At 39.5% G+C, this 23333-nt stretch overlaps 1 protein-coding gene across 4 annotated transcripts in view; it reads left to right on the top strand.

The window, feature by feature from the left end:
- Nucleotides 1-22240, top strand: part of LRRC9 (leucine rich repeat containing 9) — an 89397-nt gene extending 67157 nt beyond the window's left edge. The window contains exons 30-32 of one of the 4 annotated variants that reach the window (XM_032783211.2): nucleotides 6895-7078; nucleotides 7729-7903; nucleotides 22061-22240. In XM_032783211.2, the coding sequence (XP_032639102.1) occupies nucleotides 6895-7078; nucleotides 7729-7903; nucleotides 22061-22109 (408 nt within the window). In that variant the 3' untranslated portion in view covers nucleotides 22110-22240. Of the gene's footprint in view, nucleotides 1-6894; nucleotides 7079-7728; nucleotides 7904-9015; nucleotides 9518-12768; nucleotides 13124-22060 lie in introns of those variants that run through there. The other 3 variants (XM_032783208.2, XM_032783209.2, XM_032783210.2) reach the window with 3 other exon arrangements.
- Nucleotides 22241-23333: the final 1093 nt, after the last annotated feature.

The raw sequence follows: 23333 nt of genomic DNA, 5'->3' as shown, positions 1-23333 counted from the left end.
GGTCTGAAACCCATACTTGATCTTTGAAATGGCAACGAGTACGTCATGTATATTAGGTTTTGTATGGTCACTCTAGTGACCCTCCCCTCTCACCTGCCCCTTGTTAGATCACGGTGGCTGGTTTGCTGCCCTCAATCTTCAGGACCCCTACTTCCATATGGCACTGTTGCTGAGCCACAAGAAGTTGCTGAGACTTGTAATAGCAGACCAACATTAGCAATACACAGTTCTCTCCTTTTGCCTATCCTCTGCCTTGCATGTATTTACTAAATGCCATATCTCAGGAGGGAGGGAATGTCTTCCTTAATGGGACTATTCACTTGTGCAGGGCAAATTGGAAGACCAAGTCCTTAGTCACATCCAGTTTATACCATGTCTCTTTGATCATCTGGAACTCATCATATACAAATGAAAATCCATATTAGTTTCAATACAGAAAATAGAGTTCATTGGGTCCCTACTCGACTCCACAAGTTTGTTGGCTTTTTTCCTGAAGGAGTGGTTTCAAGACAATTCACCAGCTATGCCTGTGCTCAAATCTTGCCCCCTCTCCACCGTCTAAGTATGTTTGAAGTTGCTGCTCCACATGGCCCCTTGTACTTATGTCATTTGGCATGCGAGCTTGTCTCCATACTCTTCAGGGAAGATTAAAATCGGTTTTAATGCCCAAACTGTCATTCTTTGCACTTTCTAGGTTGGGTGCCTCTGGCAGTCCTGGCATCCCTAGAGCAGCAGGCAGATCAGAGCAATATTTGTGCAGTTGTACATTTTGCTCATTTCCACTCCTCCCTGCCCCCAAACACAACCATAGTTACGTTTGTCTCGATGATAGGCTGATGTGCATGTCTGGGGACACTGAAAGCCCAACCTTTGTGGAAAGAACAAGAGACATAAGAACATGAGAATGGCCATACTGGGTCAGACCAAAGGTCTGTCTAGCTCAGTATCCTGTCTTCCAGCAGTGGCCAAGGCAAGGTACCCCAGAGGGAATGAAGAGGTAATCAAGTGATCCATTCCTGTTGCCCATTTTCAGCTTCTTGCAAACAGAGGCTAGACACACCATCCCTGCCCAGCCTGGCTAATAGCCATTAATGGATCTATCCTCCATGAATTTATCTAGTTCTTTTTTGAACCGTGTTATAGTCTTGGCCAGGGGTAGGCAACCTATGGCACGGGTGCCAAAGGTGGCACGCGAACTGGTTTTCAGTGGCAGTCGCATTGCCTAGGTTCTGGCCACCAGTCCAGGGGGCTCTGCATTTTAATTTAATTTCAAATAAAGCTTCTTAAACATTTTAAAAGCCTTATTTACTTTACATACAACAATTGTTTAGTTATATATTATAGACTTATAGAAAGAGACTTCTAAAAACATTAAAATGTATTCTGTCGGAGCACGAAACCTTACAATCTAGTAAAATGAATAATGAAGACTCGGCACAGCACTTCTGAAAGGTTGCTGACACCTGGTCTGGTCCTTCCGCAACAACATCTCTCTGCGAGAAAATGTCATTCAGAGAATGGTTTAGTGCGCCTGTGTTGAACGAAAATACTTCCCAACATTACAATGTAGCTTAGTTTCTAGTATGCCCACTGTATACTTTGAGTGGAATAGGTTTGATCAAGAGAAAACATCGCCAAATAAGGACTGCAAGAATTTCTTGGTCTGCGCCTAACAGCTAAATTCTAGGACCCCATCCATTTTATAACTGTAGTACGTTGAGATTGTTTCCAATGTGCATACTATGCATTATCACAATTACATTTCATCTACTGTTTGTTGCCCAGTCACCCAGTTTTGAGAGATACCTTTTGTAGCTCTTTGCAGTCTGGTGCGCTGGGGCTTTTAAACTATCGTGATAGGTTTTGTATCATCTGCAAATTTTGCATCTCACTGTTTACCACTTTTTGCAGATCATTTATGAATATGTTAAATAGGACTGGGCCCAGTGCAGACCGCTGGGGGACACCACTATTTACCTCTCTCCGTTATGAAAACTGACCATTTATTTCTACCCTTTGTTTCCTATCTTTTAACCAGTTACCAATCCATGAGAGAACCTTCCCTCTTATCCCATGACTGCTTACTTTGCTTAATAGCCTTTGCTGAGGGACTTTGTCGAAGGCTTTCTGAAAATCCAAATGCACTATATCCACTGGATCCCCCTTGTTCACATGCTTGTTAACCCCCCCCCTTAAAGAATTCTAGTAGATTGGTGAGGCATGGTTTCCCTTCACAAAAACCATGTTGACTATTCCCCAACAAATTATATTCAGCTATGTATGACAATTTTGTTCTTTACATATCATGCTACATATCAGTTTTCTAAAGCTTTGAGCAATTTACAGTGTTTCCCATCCCTTTCTCCTTTTCATCAGGGAGCTTTTCCATTTGTGTATTTACCAACAATACAACAGCAATGTATTATGTGAACAAGCAGGGAGGAACTCGGTCCAGTCAGCTCTATCAGGAAGCGATTAAGCACTTTTGCATCAAGGAAGATATTATCCCAATGACTGCTCACTTACCTGGGTCCCAGAATCAGCTGGTTGACCACCTCAGCAAGAATTTCTCCAGAAATCTCAAGTGGTCTGCGAAGAACAGCATCTTGAGGTCGATTTTCAGGGCCTAGGGCATTCCATCTGTTGACCTATTTGCAACAAATGACAACAAGAAATGCTCACAATTTTGCTCTTGGGTGGGTCAGTCCCTGCTCTCTCACTGATGCCTTCTAACTGAGCTTGGGGTTTGTGCTAATCTATGCCTTCCCTCCCACTCTGCTCATTCCTCAGGTCTGTCTCAAACAAACAAGATCATGCCAAACTGATACTCATTGTGCCAGCCTTGTTGAGATAATGTCAGTTCTCCAATCTACTCAGTCCAACCTCTAAGACTTCTTCCTCTCCTTCTAGATCTTCTGTCAGAACATTGCGGTCAGATGTGTCATCCAGATCTGGGCAGCCTGTACCTCATGGTGTGGATGCCAAATGGTTAGATCAAGCAGAAGAGAGCTGTTCAGAAGCAGTCCAAGTTGTGCCTGTTGAACAGTACAAACCAATGCACTGGATCAAACCTACTTGGCCAAATGGAAACACTTCTCAATCTGGACTGCTGGTCAAGGAATTTAGCCAATGGAAGCCCAGATTTAGGATGTTTTAGAATACCTGTTACACTTTGAATTGTCAGACCTTTTTCTCAGCTCTCTGAGGGGCCACATAGCAGTGGGTTCAGTGTTTCAACCCCTGATCCAAATAAAGGTTTTGGGTTTTTTTCCGAACTCTGTGGTAGTTAGGTTTCTGAAAGATGTTACTCGCCTCTTCCCTCTAATAAAGAACACTGTTCCCTTTTGGGACCTTAACACTGTGCTCACTGCCCTCATGGGTTCCCCATTCGAGCCTACACTGCTCTCTCTCTGTCTTTGATGAAAGATTACCTTTCTTGTTGCACTAATATCTGTCCAGAGAGTAGGTGTACTTCAGGCACTGGTGATAGGACCTAGAATCATAGAAGAAACATAGAAGATTAGGGTTGTAAGGGACCTCAGAAGGTCATCTAGTCCAACCCCCTGCTCAAAGCAGGACCAATCCCCATATACCTTCATATACCCAGTTTTTCAAAGGCAAAGTAACCTTAAGGCCACATCCAAAATTAACTAAAATGGTAACAAGCATTTCATCTCAACCAATTATTATACTTGCCTCTATAGTTTCTGAAGCCACAGTCAAATACAGGTGTCTGTGCCGTGTGTCATTCCTATGGAAGAAAGTCTGTTTGGAAATTTGTTGATTTATAAGCTTGAAAATTATGATTTGGTACTGAGTCTGCATGTCACAGGTGCAGCAGATTGCTTAGCTTTAAGTCTCCTGGTTGTCCGGTGTCAATCATTTTGTTATAGTAAACCATAATGAATTTTTATTAAAAATATATGAAGTTATCACAAAAATGCTCCCGACATAGACTGATTTTTGCATTTTATCCTTTAAAACATCCAAGAACTTCCAGGAATCTATGTGGCTCCAGGACCTTCCTCCCTTCTCACTGAAAGTTCCCCACCACCACCACTGAAATCTGAGACCACTGACTATCTTGCTGCCCATTTAATCTTAATATTTCCTTGTGCTGCCCCATCAGTCGGTCTGTATCCACCTGTTGTCTTACACTTGGATTGCAAGCTCTGTGGAACAGGGAGCATATTTTCATTTTGTGTTTGTACAGTGCCTAGAACAGGGGGAGCCTGATCCATAGCTGGGCCTCCTAGGTGCTACCCCAATATGAATAATATCAGTAGGGTCCAAATAGGAGACTGAGCCAACGTGCATCCCATTGTCCTTATGGTCCTGCTAGTTAGCTCAGAGCCATGTAGTGAGAATTCTTTGGTTCCATTGCAGACTAGTGATTTCACATCACTGGGTGCACTTTCTTCAGATTTTTGTTTAATTGATCCATTATTTTCCTGCTGTTCAGAAGGTAGGACACATCCATCCCTACCACAGCGTATGTGTAAAATAGTGAGAAGAGCTGGGTTCATTTCTCAGCTCTGCCACTTACTTGCTATGTGGCTTTATATTGGACAAGAGACTTTAACCTCTTCATGCCTCAGTTTCCCTGTTTATAAATCACAGTAGCACCACTTTCTCACTTGGGTAAAGCATTTTGAAGTCAATGGATAAAACACTGTAAGTAGTCAGGATTATTATAGGCATCACTATTCTGCTTTTATTGCCCATTAGTCCAACTTTCCCCCAAACACCTCCATAACATGCTGTCCCTTATGTAAGAGAGGCACTCCCCATAATATCTACAGATCCATTATACTCCAATATTCTCCTTTAAACACAACTTTACCAGGATACCTACAAAACATGTGGCCACTGCTTGCACTAATCCTAATCATCTCACTGTTGCCTTGTGCTCCCCATCTGCTTGTAGTAATTACCCATTCTCTCATCATGCATTTAGACTGTAAGCTCTTGGGAGCAGAAACCGTCTTTTTGTCATACGTGTATAACATGCTTTATTGCAGTAAGGTTCTCTTGGTGCTACAGCAATACAAATTATAAAGGTGTCAATTTAATCAAGGTGTAATTGCTTTCCCTGATATTAGGGGTAACATTGATAGTAAATCACACTCAGTCCAGATATGCCAAAATCCCTGTATATCAGGCTCTACCTTAAACCTGACCATGCAAACACGTGCTATCACAGACCTCCTTACGGATATGCTAGCATGTCAATCTGTAGGATCAGGGCCTTAGTGAGTTACTTTGCTAGTGAACGCATTTTTGCCACTTGAAGCCACAGTCCTTGTATACAAGAGTTCAAGGCACTTGTAGATTGAGTCACTGCAGGTGTAAATGTTTTATTTCAAAACTGACCTGTATTCTTCTACATTGGACATCACTTAAATAAAAAACATAGCAGGATTAGCAAAGCAGGAGAAGTATGTTAAGGCAATATCTTTAGAAATATCTCTGTTTTATGTTAAGGTTCAGTGAAGATGTTATACCTAGTTAGCTAGAACAGAACTGAGCCATTATCTCATTAGGCCATTGAAGTGGAACAACACAAAAGATTTTTCAAGATTGTCAGTTGCATTCTAGTTGTATTTTTTCAAGTCCTTGTTAGAAAGTAAGCTGTGAAACTGTATGGTGTCATTTAAGTGGAAAAAGTGCTTTTGATGTTAAACTTAAAAAAAAATTCTCAGCAAAAAGTAGGTTAGCACTTGAGTTACTACTACTTTAGGTTGTTGGAACGCTTTGTACACAGTATACCATTCTTTTTTGTCTTTATGCTTATATTTATCTCCTATAGTTAATGCTTTTCACTATTGAATTGGAGATGGTTTTAATGATGGACAGTCAATTTACATGCATATTTTATAGGGTTTTTTTACGATTTATTTCTGCATTTAAAAACAATAGTAAATTTCTTTTAACCAGACAAATGAGCACCAACTTATACGCAGCATTATATTAGACCGTAAGATTTTACTTATGAAACAGTACACATAGATTTATTTATTAATTGGTTGGTATGGTATTATAAATATCTTTCCAACATTGCAATTTTACAGGCCCTCTGTTGGTCATCAGTTTACACATTAGATGTATTTTTTTTTTATTAATAGCTCCGGTGTGCTTTTGTAGCTTAGCTCCCAAAGAGCTCCCCAAACTCTATCAATCCCCAGATTTTGTAAACATTTATAATTGTTAATCCATTCAGCATGCACAGCTTCCATTTTTGTGCTACAGTTCAACTGGCAACTAAAATAAAATCATAGATTATTATGGTTGGAAGGGACCTTGGGAGATCATCTAGTCTAACCCTCTGCTCAGAGCAGGACCAATCCCCAACTGGCCCCCTCAAGGATTGAACTTACAGTGCTGGGTTTAGCAGGCCAATGCTCAAACCACTGAGCTATCCCTTGTCTTTATGTAAAGGACTGACTGCTCGATCCTATAATCCTTTACATAAAGTTTTCCCATTGACATTATTATGATGAATTATTTGTATCACAGTAGTGCCTAGAGGCCCTGAACAAATTGGAGCTCCATTTCGCATGGTGCTAACACAGACAGTTCCTGCCCCAGAAATCTTACAATCTACATTGACAACAAGAAAGATGGGAGAAGGAAAATATTATTATTCCCGTTTGAAAGCCAGAAGTTATCTAACTTGCCCAAGGTCACATGGAGTCTATAACAGAACCAGGAACCTAACAGAGTTCTCTTCAGTCCTAGTCTAGTGTCTTAATCACAAGACCAAAGACTTCTAGTATTATTTTTGTATAAGGCTTTTTAGGATCATGCCCTAATACAGTATCTATGCAGCTTATGTATTTTGCCTCAATACCAAACTATGAGACCTATTTACTTGCCTTTTGTTTTATTATGTAGGGAATCCCAGCTGCAAACTCCCCTATGGACTCTGGATTTCCTGGATTACCAATTACCTTTTCAAAACATCCTCCCTTAAGGGTAACAAATGTGAATCTGCTTGAAGGCATCAACCATTTATTTGGCTCTGACCTCATGTTTCCTCATGTATTTGAAGATCCTTTGCAGAATGAGGCAAATAAATGTGAGTATAGTATTCTGGTTCCTTTCCTTTCCTGAATATAAAATATAATTATATATTTTCCAGTACTGGACATTACATATAGGATAAACTGAATAATTTTAATAAGGACATTTTGACTTGCCACAGATATCTTGGAGACTGATCTGGAACTAATGGCATTTCAGTTGCATTTAAAAGAAAGATAACATTAGTTCTTTCATAGTTGACTTTATTTTGTAGTACTTATATATAATTAAATTTTTGTGCACATCCTACAGATGATTATGAAAAACTCATAGGTTTTCAGAGAAAAAACGAACAGTTTGTATTTTTTCCTAGCTTTTGTCATTCTTCTGAGTTGTTTTCATTTTGGGGCATCTGTCAATCTGAAGAATTTACATAAGAATTATCATATTTCAACTTTTTGGGGTTACTAATTTCAATCTGTGAAAAAACTAATTATGTTAAAAACTGAAAAGGAAAGTGATAGTATGACCATCAAGGTCCTTGTTATGCCTGTTAGGAAGCAATAAGAAAGATACAGAATTCTAGAAACCTACAGGAAAAGAGGAACGGATGGAGTTCTTGATGATTAGAAATGGGCATGTTGGGGTTTGGCTGGAGTACTGTTGTTATGTTTGGAGGGTATCCATATACATTTTGTGATTCAGATAAGAAATCTAAGAACCCAGGAATGGTGACAACTAATCCTCGAAGCATCCATGCAGAAATAGCTCTCAGGCAAGTAAAAGGAGCAACAGCTAATCTTCTAAACCAGTTGACACAACAGAGTGGCACTACCCGAACTGCATATATGCACCAGAGCAGCAGAGAAAATGATGGCAGGTGAGGCTCTTATCAGCAATAAGCATTGTTTTTCCTATTTTTGCTAGCGCGATGCCTCCCTTCTTCCTTAATCTGGAGAAAATCTGACTATTTCTTCTTTTCAGGGCTGACAGTTTTCTTTCCTCCAAAAGATGTGTTTTACTTGGGTTATCGTTCCCAGCTTCCCCTGAAGGATATGTTTTCCTCTATCCCCTGATAAAGCTCCTAATGTGATCAAAAAACATGCAGATAAAAAGATTAGAGCTAGAACGATTACTCATTTGGCGTGAGATCCAAGCTGGTTCTGTACTGTAGCTTGCTCGAGCCTTCTTGTTTCATTTTTTTGTTTTCTTCAGTTCCTAATTCTTTGTTTACTGTTTTAAAAATTGAATATATCACTGTAGCAGCAGTCAAGAGTGAACCTGTTATTGTGACCAGGAATGCGCAAGGTTAAAAATGATTATCTCAAAATAAAGGCCCGCCCCCACTAACACTTACTACCAAGCACAGTACTTATTACCTTCAGACTACAAGCCTGTGAGACTATTAATAATAATAATGTGCAATGATTATTTATTTGTGTTACAGTTGGACCTAAGAAACCTAGTCACGGAGCAGGACCCCACTGTGCTAGGCACTGTACATTGCAATAAGAACTACACTAGATAGCTGGTGTTTGCAAGATCAGGGCCCAAGAGAGCATTTGTCTCAGGACAAATTTCACACATTATTGTACCTAAAGACCATAAAGTTCAATGGCAGCTTAAATCCCATTTTGTGTGTCATTGCATTAGCCCTACAGTGTACTATCAGTTGAAAGAAAAACTCGAAAGGTGTTACGTAGCAAGGATACTGCCTATCATACTTTGAGAGTTAATTCCGTGCTTTTTCTTACTAGAAAAAATTGCATGAAGATGGAGGATCACATTTTGCCCCTTGTGCTCAAAGCACACTGGCAATCAAAATGGTAGGATGTAAAAATAATTGGATAGAAAATAATATCTCAAGGACAGTTAGCATTAATAGGTCCACTTTGTGCTGACTGGCTCAGGTACTCCTGTAACCTTAGACAACTCTTAGTTTATTTCAAGGTGAGCTCTGGGAGTTTCACACAAACCTATACTTCCTTGCAGGTGGGCGCCCTTGCCTGAATAGTTCCATGCTAACACAGATGTTCCAGGGCAAATGGTCTGAGGAAATGACCAACGGACATTCATAGCTAATGCCTAAAGGGTGAATTTTACCCCCCAGTGTGTAGGCCTTTTGCTGCCCCTCTGTGCAGGACTAAATGTCTCCCATGCTATTTAATTAGAATGATGTTGTTCTGATGTGTGCACTTATTTTTACTTGGGGCAGAAGTATTTTTCACTTAAAGCTGTGTACATTATTCTTTCCTTGGCACGTGGATTGATTTACACTAGAATAGCGGTCCTTTTTATATAAAAAACACCAAAAAACCAGCCAACTACACAGAGATTGTTTAAATGTCGGACATGATGTGGGAAGGATTCTGCATTATAGAAATGGCTGCTTTACCTGAAATGGCACATTTGTTCCTAAATTCTCTTCCAGCTCTTTTGCACGATGGCCATGCTTTCCTTGGTGGTTTTCTTTATTCTCTTTATGAAGACAATAAACATATTAAGACCATTTTGTTGTAATCTGCTTACTATTGTAGTATAATTAAGTGACAAAAATACATTAAAATGGATTAAGGTTGAGAGGACATTTCAATAACTTAATGGTGAAAAAACGTTACAGGGATGTTGTAACATCACAAAACCATGCATTGTAAACTGAGGAAAGTCAAATTTAAGGTTACACTTCAAAGAAATCCAATCCTGTTAAGGTAAGAAAAGCACAGTGAAGACACTATTGCATCATGCAATAGTCATATGATTTTAATGTTTGTGATCCTATTTTGGTTCAAACTGAATCTAAAGACATTAGATTTTTTTTTAATATCCCCACACACACACCATGACATCATTACCAGGCACCGTTAAGGCTCTTTGTGTGCCTTAACTGTACATTTCTTAACTTAATGTGTTCAGAGTTCTTTAAAGTATAACCTTAACTGAATTTCCTGGGCTTATAATGCTTGGTTTGGGAATAATTTTTACATTTAAATTACAGACATACACCCTTGACCTTATCTCTATTTTACTATAATCTTTTGCCTGGAGATTTTAGTTTTTTTTTAAGCATATTAAAAATGTCAGACACATACAACAATAAAATGATAAACCCAAAGAGAATGTGTTTTTAATTTGAAAATTTATAGATCAACTTTAAATCATTTTTTATTTTAACTTCTTCAGGCAGCTTCCCAGTACTCCAAAGAAGTCAGAGTGTACCAGCCAGTGAAGTTGTGTTTTATAGCTGCTTTGCATCACCAAAGCATCAGAAAACAGCTGAAGTGTGCTGGTGAATCTGGCCCTTAATTTACAATTGACTGATTGGTTTACAAGGCGTGTAAGTAAGATTGTGCTATGCAAAGAGCTCATGGAGAGCCCAGCCCAAGTCCAAAATCACTATGTGTTAAAAGCTTTCCTGTCAATTCCACTGGCTGTGTGCTTCAGTGCATAGGGGTTCTCCTTCTCTCCACTCAAGCACTGCTGCCCAAACTAGCCTGTAGCAATAGAATCTTTAAAGAGCAGTTGGGACAATTTATCTAGCAATGAGAACTTTAGATACCTGTGTATCCCTCCTACCAATGAGTCATTACCACTATTTGCATGAAAATTAACTGTAGTAGAACGATTGGCTGATTTACGTCTGACACACTAGCACTACTTAAGAGTTACCTGTGCTGTTGACCTGAGCCATCCATGACCTACAGAATTACAACAATTACAGACAACAAACAGTAATACTTTAGCTTAATTACAACCTAATTTATTCAAATACAGCCTGTACACAAGATTTCAATTAATTTTACATATATGAAAAATGTGAAGTGTGTTGTTTTGCTGTTAATATAAGATGGATCAAAGAAAAGTCTCACAAAGGATGCTACAGTTTTTCAAAGGACAGCATTTTTAATTAATTTATAAAGTAATGAATAGACTGACTTGTCGATTCTCGAAAATTCATTCTGCAGTCAGAAAGCAAGTGCTGTAAATTTGGGGAAGATATACCCTATTTTTCATACAAAGCAAGAGAGGTTGAATCCCTAATTTAAGTGCAAAATGGAACTTAACCTCAACTGTGAAATCCCAAACAACACCTTCAAAATATAATTTGTTTCCTATCTTTGTTCCCTAGAGTGGTTGAATATTAAAACATTCCAGGCGTCAATTTGACAGGTTTTCAACATTTTATTAATTTACATGTTAGTCTAAAAGATACTTCATGTAAACGAGATACTGCCAAGTCAATGAGAGCTGCACCTTTCAAAAAGAAAATCAGTACAGCTTCATTTAAATGCCTAAAGAGGGTTGTAAGCACCTAGCAGCACACAGCTATGTTTTAAAATATTGGTTTTTACTTCTTTTTAAGCTAAGGTAATAGTTGGAGACAATTCAGGGCGCTATATCCCCTGAGCAGGAATGGAAAATCCTATCAGTTGGTCATGGAGGGGAATATAAGTGAATCCCACATTCTAAAGCTGGGTGGGGTTCTTGCAAGTCACATAGTGGAACATATAATCAGATGTTGAATGTTGTCATTTCTAAGCCAGTAATGGCACATTTCATTTGCTTAACAGCTGTGAACCAGCTAGTCATATATATGTAGGGTAAAATTTTCAGAAGCACCTATGTCACAGGGTCTGCAACTCACTGTTTGGCTCAGCTGGGGAATTACCTCACCACTGTCCACACCCCGTCTGGCAGTTGCTCAGCCTGTTACTTCAGTCACTCGCCAGGCAGCTGCGCTGCCGTTAGTCCGAAGCTGCTGTGCCTCTCCTTCGTGGCTTAGCACTCTGGCCAAGTCATCATCGTCTGCCTCTTCAGGGTTATTACCAGAGTCGCCTTCCTCAAAGTCTCAGGCAGTCTCCGACTCCACTGTAGTGGCTGTGTCACTCCCAAAGTGGCTGGTAGGGGAACCCAGGCCCATCCTCTACAACACCAGGTCCTAATCCACAGACCCTTGTACCAGCAATTCAGATCTATCCCTCTTGGACTTTGCGGCGCCTTCCCTGGACTGCTTCCTACTCTGCCATTCTCAGGCTCCTACTACCCCCTTGCATTAGGGAGCGTGACTGTAGGCTTACCTCCCTGCAACCTCATTCCAGCCTCAACTCCTAGGCTTTATAGAAACCCCGCCTGTTCCTGCCCAGGTGAGATTCCTTCTCAGTCTCATTGCCCCTTAGCTTGCCAGCAGGTGTGATGTAAGGCTAATTGGCCTCTCTTGGCACTTTTAACTGCATCCATGCTTGTGTGAGGTATGCCCCATCACAGCACAAATCATGAGCTTAAGTCTCAAGTTAAAGTCAAAGGGATTTAGGCTCCTAAGCGACTTAAGAGCTTTTCAAAATGGGATTTAGCCATCTAAATCACTTAGACCTTGCAACACTGAGTGAAGCAATGACTAAATACCTTTACAAATCTAGGCCTGCATGATTTAGGTGCTTTTGAAAATTTTACTCATAATCCTTACTTCATAGGATTAGCTATGAAAGTATTCACAGATCAGAGGGTAAAATCCAGTTCCCAGTGAGGTCAATGGTAAATTTCCTCCTGAGCTCAGCAAGGCCATGATTTCACCCATATATATGGGAAGGTAATTGTTACCTACGCATATGATAGGAATAAACATCAAATTAGTTGATTTGTTATTGTGCTGTAAAATTAAGAGTTATTGTTTCCATTACTGCTCTAAATTAATTCCTCCTTTATAAAGCTGTCACTATGGTTTGACTTTGTAATGTTTCTTTCTTGCAGGATGCCAGCCAATAGCCCCTCCAGGCCAAATCAAATGTAAACTTCTATAAGAAAAATGGACATGAGTGAAGTATTGAGTCAAACTCATCCCTGGTATTATTCCATTGACTTTAGTGGAGTTACACCATGGAAGAATTTGTCCTATTCTGTTTATATTCACAGATGCCAGGGAAAAAATTAATAATGATTGATATGAAGTGTGAATTAACTAATTAAGTTCCTACGGCTGGTGAAGCAAACATTCATGCACATATAACATCATAATCCAAACAATGGATACGCCTTGAGACAAATACTGCTTTCACTTATGCTGATGTATATCCATTGAATTCAGTGGAAAAGATCCCCTGAATTACTTCCTCCAGATTTAGCTGTAGCTCAAGGCAAAATTTGGTCTCTCCATCTTTTACAGTATTTTTTTTCAACAACCTCAGGAACTTTCACAAAAATGTGAATCAATTGCTCTTTGATTTAACTGGATTGGAAAAAATCATAGTATGGTACGTCATCTTGCAACAGTAAATGAGAAGGAACAGTATCACTAGATAAGGGAGCAATCCTGCAAATTCTTACTCTGGCAAAACTCCCATGCAGGATTTGGGCAACTGATCTGAAAATATGACTGTCAGTCTACCACTTAGTTATAATACATTTACCTATTTTATCTACAGTGGGCCTTTCGCATTCACATGTATTTAAGTATAGCCACTGAAGTCAGGAGGAGTCATGCACGTATAGCTGAAGCCAGAATATGGCCTCTAATACTGAGAACCCAAATGTACCTGTTCCTTAACTTTTTTTATTATTATTTTTAAGTTATATTACAGAAATTTAAAATACCAGATGATATCACTAGCATCAGTGATAAAGCCATCAAAATTCCATTAAACTGGTTCTGTTTTTTAAAAACTTAAGTATGACTGTTTAAATAATTATTTGAGTAAACCGCCATGTTGCACTTTGAAATTAAAGCAGTGAAAGACATCAGAGCACATATTTTAATGTAATAAAGTATACCATTCAGAGCTTCATGTAATTTTCACAATACATATTTTACATGTCAGGCCCAAAGTAAATGGTTACTAAAATTATTGCATTTTCTGAAAATTTCATCAGTTAGACCTGTTAATATTTTGGAAATTCTGGAATTTTGGAAATGTGTAATTCTTGAGAATTACACATCTTAGAAAATGTTTAAAATTAAAATATAATTTTATTTTTCCTTTGTGTAAGCACTGTAAATGTGTAAGAAAGAACTGGTGTTTCTTACAGTTAATTATAAATGAATATATAGCTACTAAAACACAAAGACTGCTTATCAGGCCACTACTATACACGATTGTGTCAGATAGCCCTTTTTGGTGGCATTTTCCTTTGTTTTTTTGTAGTCATTTTAAAGATGTGCAGTTTGCAGGACAGCCACCAGGTGTCTTTGTTGCACTGTGGATTTTCTAGAGCTTTGCCACAACGTTAGTCATTTAGAAATTGGATCAGTTTTTGCTCTGTTACACCCATGTAAGTCCAGAGTAGCTCCACTGATTTGAGTAGTTATTCTGGATTTACACTGGGATAAGGGAGATCACAGTTTAGGCCATGCAATTTACAGGGCAGACTGCTGCATCTGTGCAGAGTCAGCAGGGTTCTGCACAGGCAGGGCAGTCTGCCCATGCATTGTAAATTGCAGGTTCGGGGCCTTAGTTACTAGGTAGTGACATATGTCCTATACAGATTTCCATTGTTATTTGTATTATGTTGGTGCCTTGGAGCCCCTATCATGCTGGAGCTATACAAACCTGGGGCTTGAGCCAAAGCCTGTTAAAAGCAATGGAAAGGCCTGTATGGTGAGAGTCTGAGCCCTAAAGAGCTTGCAGCCTGGATGAAGACGTGATACACCAGGTGGGTGTAGCAGATAACAAAGAGGATAAGGAGGGGGAGACAAGGGTAGCAGAAATGGGAACACGGGTTACATAGTACATAGACTATCTATGGGCTTGATCTTGTACCACTGGTGTCATTGGGAACTTTTGCCACTGACTTCATTGGGTGCAGGAGCAGGTCTAGTGTGGCAGTCTTTCATGGGCATTGTGGGAAAGGTAACAGGGACCTCGGGGAGGACAGGGTACTTGCTTTGGGGTGATCATTCCATCACTAAGGGCAACATGGAAGAAGATGCTTGAGAAAGGCAGCCACAAGCAGCCACTGAAGGCTGGTGTTGTTAGTGGAACAAAAGGGATGGAAGATGATCCTGTAAGTTATGAGAGTGGACAGGCTGTGAAGGGACCAGTAGTTTGTGTTTGATTTGGAGAAGAGGGAGTAATCCCATTGTTTTCAGTCTGACTACTAATGGAGTGAGGTAATATGTACAGGCCTCAGTGTGCTTGGCCCTGTACAAGCACAGTCCTTTCCCTGTAAAGCTAACAATCTAACATTAACGCAAGATGCAATACATGGGTTTAACAACAATTGGAGGGAGAAGGGGAAGGGAAAATGACGGTAACAATAATAATAGCAAATGGTTGTGCATACAGGATATTCAGGACAGATCCCTGCTCTTGGGATGCTCATGTGGACTGTGCACTGGCCGTGAACCATCTGGAAAGCCACGAGTATAACTTTGAATGGAACTGTCCCATGCATTAAGGCAGAGTCTTGGTGCCCCCAAACAGTCAAAAATTGGGCAGATACCGCAAACTGGTGGTGTGGTCTATAATTCGATTTCACCAACCCAGTAACAAATATGAACTCCTGGATCACTGTAACAGTCTTACCATGGAGTCACAAACAGTCCTCTTGGGTTCTCCAGTTTGTCTTGCCACTCAATCAAGTTGGACTTAGTGATAAATGGTCATTTACACCAACCAAAAATAAAAAAATCGCAAAATAATCAGGTTGCTTCCAGTCCCAAGAGACCAATCACTTACCCCAGATCATTTGGTAGCCTAGATCTTACACCAAAGAGAATGCCTGTAGCCAATCCTGTAATAAACTATCTAAAGATTTATTAACTAGGAGAAAGAAATGAGAGTTATTTACAGATTAAAGCAAGCAAGCGTAGAACACAAATGAGTTGCAAACTAAATCCTAAGAGTGACAAATTTGTAGAGATCTGTCAATTCAAAATGTCTTTCAGGGCAAATCTAGGGATAACCCTGGGGAATCTCCCACTTCAGTTTAGAGTCTCTGGCCCTGTGAGAGTTCAGATAGCATTATCATTTTTCTGTGTGAAACATTTTTATATCTTCTTCCCTCAGAAATCAAGCTGACAGCAACAGTTTCCACCCAAGTCCCTTCTTCATGGGGTGGGGAGAAGAATGCCCTAATCAAAGTCTCTGATCTTTGATCTTGTACAATGGCTCATTTGCATATAATAAACAGAATTTAATCTCTTCTTGTTAGAGACCACCCTCTGCATTACACAAGGCTTTTCCCTGTTTGATGAGATAACATAGAGGTTTACAATGCAAATGCTTGTTATCACTTTATAACATGGGTTATAGGTGAGTGAGAACAATACATGCAGCATCCTACAAGCATTATATAAAACACTAAACACTTTCTATCAAGTTATCTAATATTTATTTTGATAATGCTAACACACAGGTAAGCAAGACTGATTTGCTAGCGCAGACCAGGCCTACTTGGGCAGACAACCCACAGGCAGTTCAGCAAAGACTCTCTCTGATTAGATTGCTCATAAAAAAGGGGTAAACCTCAAAAAGAGCCAACACCAAGGACTTAAAGTCCAACAGTGGAGACACACTCGGTTCCCTAGCTGGAGGCACACCTAGTGTTCTGTGCACATCTATCACTTCTTGTAAGGAGAAGAGGCTTAAAGAGACAGTGTGCTCAGAGTAGCTTTGCTATACCTTCATTACAGTCAGCAAGCTTAATTCCATTGAAATCAATGGAGTTGCATCTGCTTATGCCAGTGATGGATTTGGCCCTATGCATCCACTGAAGTCAATGGCAAGTTTTAAGTAGTGAAAGAAATGGCCCTTGGTTTTTGTGGCTACAAAGGTTAAAAAAAAATAAAAATCTATTTTCATTGTTAAAAACACCCTTTGCAGCCTGGCTTCCTAGAAACATTCACTTTTTTTTAAATGAAGGCTTAGATTTGAAGGTCAAAAATGCTCTGTGAGGCCTCAGTTCTGTGATTTTATCCTTGTGCATACCTGTTAATGCAGGAATGAGTATCTCTAAGGGCAACCGTTGCTGCATTACATACGCAGATCATGATATATATAAAAAAACAAAAGTGGAAGCTCCCTAACTCTGTTTGTGTGTGGAGACCTTTAAAAGGTACTGCTATTTTCAATAACTTTTGTCTGAAAAGTGTCATACATTTCACCTAGCATTTAATTCTTCTAAATGGATGTTACTCTTCCTCCCATTATGGATTCCCTATGCTTCTGTGAAACATTATTTGCATAAAAGGAATTGAATAATTTATAGTGTTATGTGAGCAGGAGCTAGCACACATCTTGGTAGGGGTTTGCTGGTAATCCCAGTGAGTCTAACACATAGCTCATAGCTTGTTTAATGGGATGGAAACTGACAGTTTTTTCTTGTACCTCTGCTACAGAACTCATAGCTTCTGAATGACCTCCATGTACTTAGCTACTTTTCTTGTTGATCTTGCTGCTCTTTTTCTCCATTAATGGGAGAATTCTTAAAGGAAAACATGCACTCTGCTGCAACGTGTGCGCTCAGTATTCCATAAAATAGTTGAGGTCTGGCAGTATTTCCATTGCTTATATAAAACAGTAATAATAATTAAAAAACCCTTCATGAATTGTATTGCTAAAGATAATGTTACATTGCTGTGGCTATGCTTTCATTTAACAGAACTAAAGGTTTGATCACGGGTTATATTTATTTTTAATAGTCTCTGGTGGGAAGAACTAGTTTGGGGGAGTTTTTAAACCTATTTTTTGTTGATTAATTTTTGAGAAATTCTTCTGCATTTTAGACATTTCAGTATGGTGGAGCTACTGCCAAAATGAATTTATAGATAGTGGGATTTTTTTTAAAAAAAAATATTTTGAAAAAAGCTGTTAGCTTGTAGATTAAACCTATAGGTTTCAAAAGGCAATTGTTTGAAAAAAGAACTATGAGAAATTTAAAATCCAGTAATTATTCTTTTCTATAATCATTAGAGCATTTAAATATATATTTACTGGTAATGAACAGCAACATTGGGAGAATTTAGAAACAGCTTGATCGCTTGGTATCTTGTTCACTGGAGGGAGCAGTCTCAGCTGCTTTGACAACCTCGCTGCCATTTTCAATTTAATCACTTGTGATTCTGAAGCACTTGGTTCCTTTTAAACTTTGTGCACATCCCTCGGGATAGTTCTCTTTTTAAAGTAAGATTCATTTCCATATGTTCATACAATTTTTCTCTTACAAATTATGTGCTGTCCAGAAATTACTCTCCTTCCTCCTGGGGGGTGACTTGCCAAACAGGGTTTCTTTGTTAATTAGTTGCACATGTACTGAACATTAGACATGCCTAATGTTTTCAGCTATCGCACGTAAGTCTTTTCACTGAAAGAAGCCTTAAAGTTTCACTTTTACTGAACATTTTTGTTTTAGTTTTTAAAGCAATATCTTACCCACTCTTTCTAATCCTGATAAATGTGTTGTGTAGTTTAAAAATTACTCATGTAAGCTTAAAATTAGGTGACTGGCAATATTAACTAAAGAGAAACATTTTGAAAACAAGAATTATTTTTCCCTTTAAAAAATAATGAAAGTAATAACAGGATAATCTAAATATGTTAGTTAATCCATTTCCTCTCGTTAGGGCTATGCCTTATGTTTAAGAAATGAAAAGGTTTTAAGTAACAAAAATCTACAGGATGGCACATTTCTCAATATTTTATTCCCCAAAATTTTTGAATGTACTCTGCTAATTCACACAAAAATAGGTAGCATATAAACGTGTATCAATAGCGTTTTTAAGTTTTCAATTCTTTCTTATTCTGTCCCATCAATTTGGCTGAAAACAGGTATTTGCAAACACTGGTAGCCTAATTTCTTATGGCTTTTCATTTTTTATGAAGTGTTTTCAAAAGGTTTCAATCAACCTTAATGGTGCATTTTTAGTTAAGGATAAAGAATAGAGAGAAGTCAATTTAAGCTCCCCAGTGAACAAGTGTGTACAGAAAAAAAAAAAAAAAAAAAAAAGGCATAAATGGGCTTAGAAAACAGAGCCAGTACAAGTAAAATGCAGCAAGCAGATCACTCAGGGAAGCCAAGATACAATGGAAAGAGTAAAATACTGCAGAGCTTTTTAAACTATATACAATTGGAACAATGGCCTGGACCCAGACATCTATGTTAAACTGTTAGCAGATAGGTGAAAAGGAAGCTTCAATTCTATAATGGGTGCCGGAGAACACTAGAATGGAAGGATTTAAAGCTGAAGAAAATAAATGTCCGGTAGTTCAATGGGATAGAAATCAAGTCAAAATTGGTATATTTTACTGTTTAATTTACCATGTAAAGAATTGTCTCCTGGTTTTATGTATTAATTAAAGCATTATCAGTCCTAGCCTACAGCTTCCTTTATGACCTCTCTGAGATAATAAATCTCTCTTCTGGGGCACCCCAAAGCTCTTTAAAAAATTGAATAATTAAGTAATGTAGCCTTTGCAGGAATAAATCATATATCCACAAATATATATATAAATAGAGATTCACCTGGGCAATTATCACCTGCTGATTGTTCAATTGTCTACCATAATTGAAACCTGGCATTACTAATACATCTAATACATTTTTCCAGAGTGTCTCAACTATACTGGTGAAAGGGTAAGTACGTACACATTAAAAATCTAAAGACAAAAACAATTCAGATCCACAAAGCCAGTATGATGCATGCTGTCAGTTGTCTGGGTCCAATCACCTCTTTAAAACAAATTACCGTACAGTGTACTGGCAATTATTAACACTTGTAATGTAGTGTATCAATTTATACTATGCTTTTATGTCATCTTACAGCGGAGTGCAGTTGTTTTTAGTGTCCGCCTTACATTATGATTCAATCCATTTGGTTAGCTTAATGCAAAGATTTCATAATGTATACAAGGGTGAATAGTATTAAGGCAGTGCACATAGTACTCATTCTTTTAATGTGAATGTCAACAAGAAGAGGAATTAAGAAGGAAATCATTGTAACTCCAAAAGAACATCTGACTAACCACTACAGACATGTTTTTCTCCCTTTTTTATCCTCTTCACAATCTATAAAGGAGGATTTTTCCAAAACAATTCATTTGGTTGCCAAACCCTTCTTAATTCTAAGGAGATTTAAAACTCATCTACTTGGAGACTGTCTATAGAGAGAGAAACCTACAACCGGATTACAAGATATTCCATCATATGGTAGTTGTTAGCCTGACTGCGGTTACATGGCACATAATAGGACTGCTTAAAAAAAAGAGGAAGATATAATCCTCTCTACGCCCCCCAAAAAATCTTTTCATTAAATCTACTAGCACCTTCAGCATTTTGTTATTTGCATGACTTTATCCTCAAAACCAAAAATGTGGCAGAATAATGGAGATGGCAAGAAATTTTAAAAAATTCACCCAAGTAATGTTGATATAATTTAATACAATCACAGCAAATGATATTTAAAGACCTAAAAGCTCTGAGTTAAACCAGCCATGTACAGCAATGTGTACTGCAATGCATAACAAAATGGGGTGTATTAAGAAGGTTAAGGTGGCTCATCTTTGTGTCTAGGTATTGGAGAACATATGGTGAACTTCCACTTAAGAACATGTTGGTTTGCAACACAAAATAAGTCCTATCTTAATTCTTTTAATTATTCTGTGTGAATGCGTGTTTGTGGAGTGCCTCGTTTCTTTGGAATGAGTTAATAAAATTAAAAAAAAGTCTGACATCTTTGATCCGGCTTCACCCCTCTGCTTTAACTCCATTGACTTAGCATTGGGATCAGATTGTTGCTGCTGCTGTTATTGTTTTTCCCCCTGATAACAGTAGATGGGTCACATTTAGTATTTGGTCCTTGTACACCAGGGCAAAAAGTCATGCAGTAAGGAAGTCCTGAACACCTTACAGTTCTCAAATAAAGGTTTAATCCTGAACTGTAATTGCTTTCATTGGCTCTCTCATATCCTTAATGTTCTTTCAATGTATTTTTTTAGTTCACTTCAGGCATGTAGTAGTTGTTATTAAGCTTTTAAGCATCACCTATAGAAGCCCTTAAAGTGCAGTTGCATGCCCATCAAAGCAGAAAATTAACAGGTACTGATAGGCACTAATATAATACACTTCAGACTTAGCAAGAGTTGTGGTTTCAAGCATTAATAGAGAGGTCCTCTTTACCCACTAGATTTTTTTTTTAAAAGAGAATTTAATATGTTAGTATTCATGAAAAGTGCCAGGTTTACAGGCCTAGAGACTCAAGTCCCATATTTGTCAAGAGAATGGATACTGTCCTTGAATGTTGCAGTGCAAGATTCCTTACACTGCCTTACCAATATTCCTCAACACTGATCTGATGATCTATAAGGGTGTGGATATAGTTCCTGCTCCAGACCATTAAATCTTAGCTCTCTCTTCTGAAACTACTAACAAGCCAAAGGATGGACCACTGACATTTCATTGAACAGCTCTCAGAAAGGAACTTCTTTCAAATACTTCTAACCTGGGCTGGATTCAGAATGAGTGCCTAGAACTGAAAAGAGCTATATGGCATTACCAGGGGTGAAAGTAACTTAAAGGACTTACTGGTATGCCGGAGTCCTGAGCAGAGGCATGGCCTCAACCAGAAGAGGTGGGGTCTTTCAAGATTTAAAGACCCTGGGGCTCCAGCTGTGGCTGGGAGCCCCAGGGCCTTTAAATCACCCTGGAGCTCCCAGCTACAGAGGCGGCTGGGAGTCCCAGGGCTCAGAGGCAAATTAAAGGGCCTGGGGCTCCAGCCACCGCAGAGCTCTGGGCCCTTTAAATCCGAGCCTGGCAGCTGGAGCTCCGGCAGCGCTTTAAAGAGCCCAGGACTCCCTGCAGTGGCTGGAGCCCTGGGCCCTTTAAATCACTGCCACAGAAGCCGGTTCGGTCCGGCATGGCATACTAGCTCTTGCCGGTACACTGGATCGGACCAGACCGGCTTATTTTCACCTCTGAGCGTTACTAATCCCCTGAGCCATACAGTCCTCTTGTTTTCAAATTTGTGGCTGAGTAAGGATCATCATCACTGATAAATATCCCTTAACACATTTTTTCTCTCTTCTGTGCTGACTTCTTTTGACTATTCTTCCAGGTTTAAATTTAGGCTGAGTTCAAGTACAGAGAAGAGTTACTTGGGATGACTCCAGACCTGGCTGTCCAATACACATCAACACCTGAGAAAATATCTGGCGCAGCTGAGTATTTCAAAAGAAAGAATAAACAAGTTTAAAGAAGACAGGGAAAAGAAGTTGAAATTTGAAAAGTAGGTTGGGTAAATTATTAGAAGATAGATTCTAATGCATTCTGAATGAAAGAACAGATACATCTAGATCTTCTAGTCATACTGCAATCTGAAGGGATGAAACGTGGATGGGAGGGTGTACATGTGTGAAGAGGATTTTGATGTGAGGATCTATATCATTTAAATTAATTTTACTTTCTTCTTCGAATGCTTGCTCATATCGATTCCAATTAGGTGTGCGTGCGCCATGTGCACAATCATCTGAGAATTTTTACCCTGGCAACACCTGGTGGGTTGGCTGTGGAGCCCCATGGAGTGGTGCCTTAATGGCACTGGATATATACCCCAGGCAACCCAGCACCCCCTCAGTTCCTTCTTACCGCCTGTGACGGTCGTTGGAACTGTGGAGTGTGGCATAGCTGTCCTCCACTCTCCCTAGCTTTTGCTTCCCAGTTTTAGATAGTTGTTCCAGTTGTTATAGTTGTATAGTTAGTATAGGGCAGTAGTTTTTTTTAGTTATAGTGTTTGGATTTTAATTAAACTTAGTGGGTTGGAAGGGGTCCTCCCCCTGCCAGCCAGGCTCATGCCCAAGGCTCCGGGTTTTAAACCGTGTTCAGCCTGTTCAAAGTCTATGCCAACAGGAAACCTCCAGGACTCTTGTTTGAAGTGTCTCAGGGAATCTCACCAGGCCAACCAGTGTAGGATCTGTAAGGTGTTCAGATCTCAAACCAAAAAGGAGCAGGACTTTAGGCTCAAGAAGCTCCTTATGGAGGCGGCCCTTAGCCTGGATCCCACATCGGCATGCCAAGTTCCGGCACCGCTCACATCGGTGCACAGTGCCCTGGCGGCAGCTTCAGGTACTGCACCATGGGGAGACTCGGATAGAGGCCTGCGGCACCGGACCTCTCCAGCACCGTGTCCAGTACAAATGACTCGGAGCCATTCGCTATCACCAGGCCCGAAGAGACAGCGTAAGCTGGAGGTGACTGCCTCTCAGCAACAGGCACTGGCACCGCCTTTGCCAATGTCGGAGTCACATCCAGTACCGGAGCGACCAAGAGTGCAAGCGCTGATATCGGCACCATTGACTCTGGCACTGAGGGAGGAGCCATTGAGTCTGGCA

Source organism: Chelonoidis abingdonii, chromosome 4 (genome assembly GCF_003597395.2).
Source record: "Chelonoidis abingdonii isolate Lonesome George chromosome 4, CheloAbing_2.0, whole genome shotgun sequence".
Classification (NCBI taxonomy): domain Eukaryota; kingdom Metazoa; phylum Chordata; order Testudines; family Testudinidae; genus Chelonoidis; species Chelonoidis abingdonii.
The sequence above is the reverse complement of the archived record's forward strand: the minus strand, read 5'-3'. Positions and strand labels throughout refer to the sequence as shown.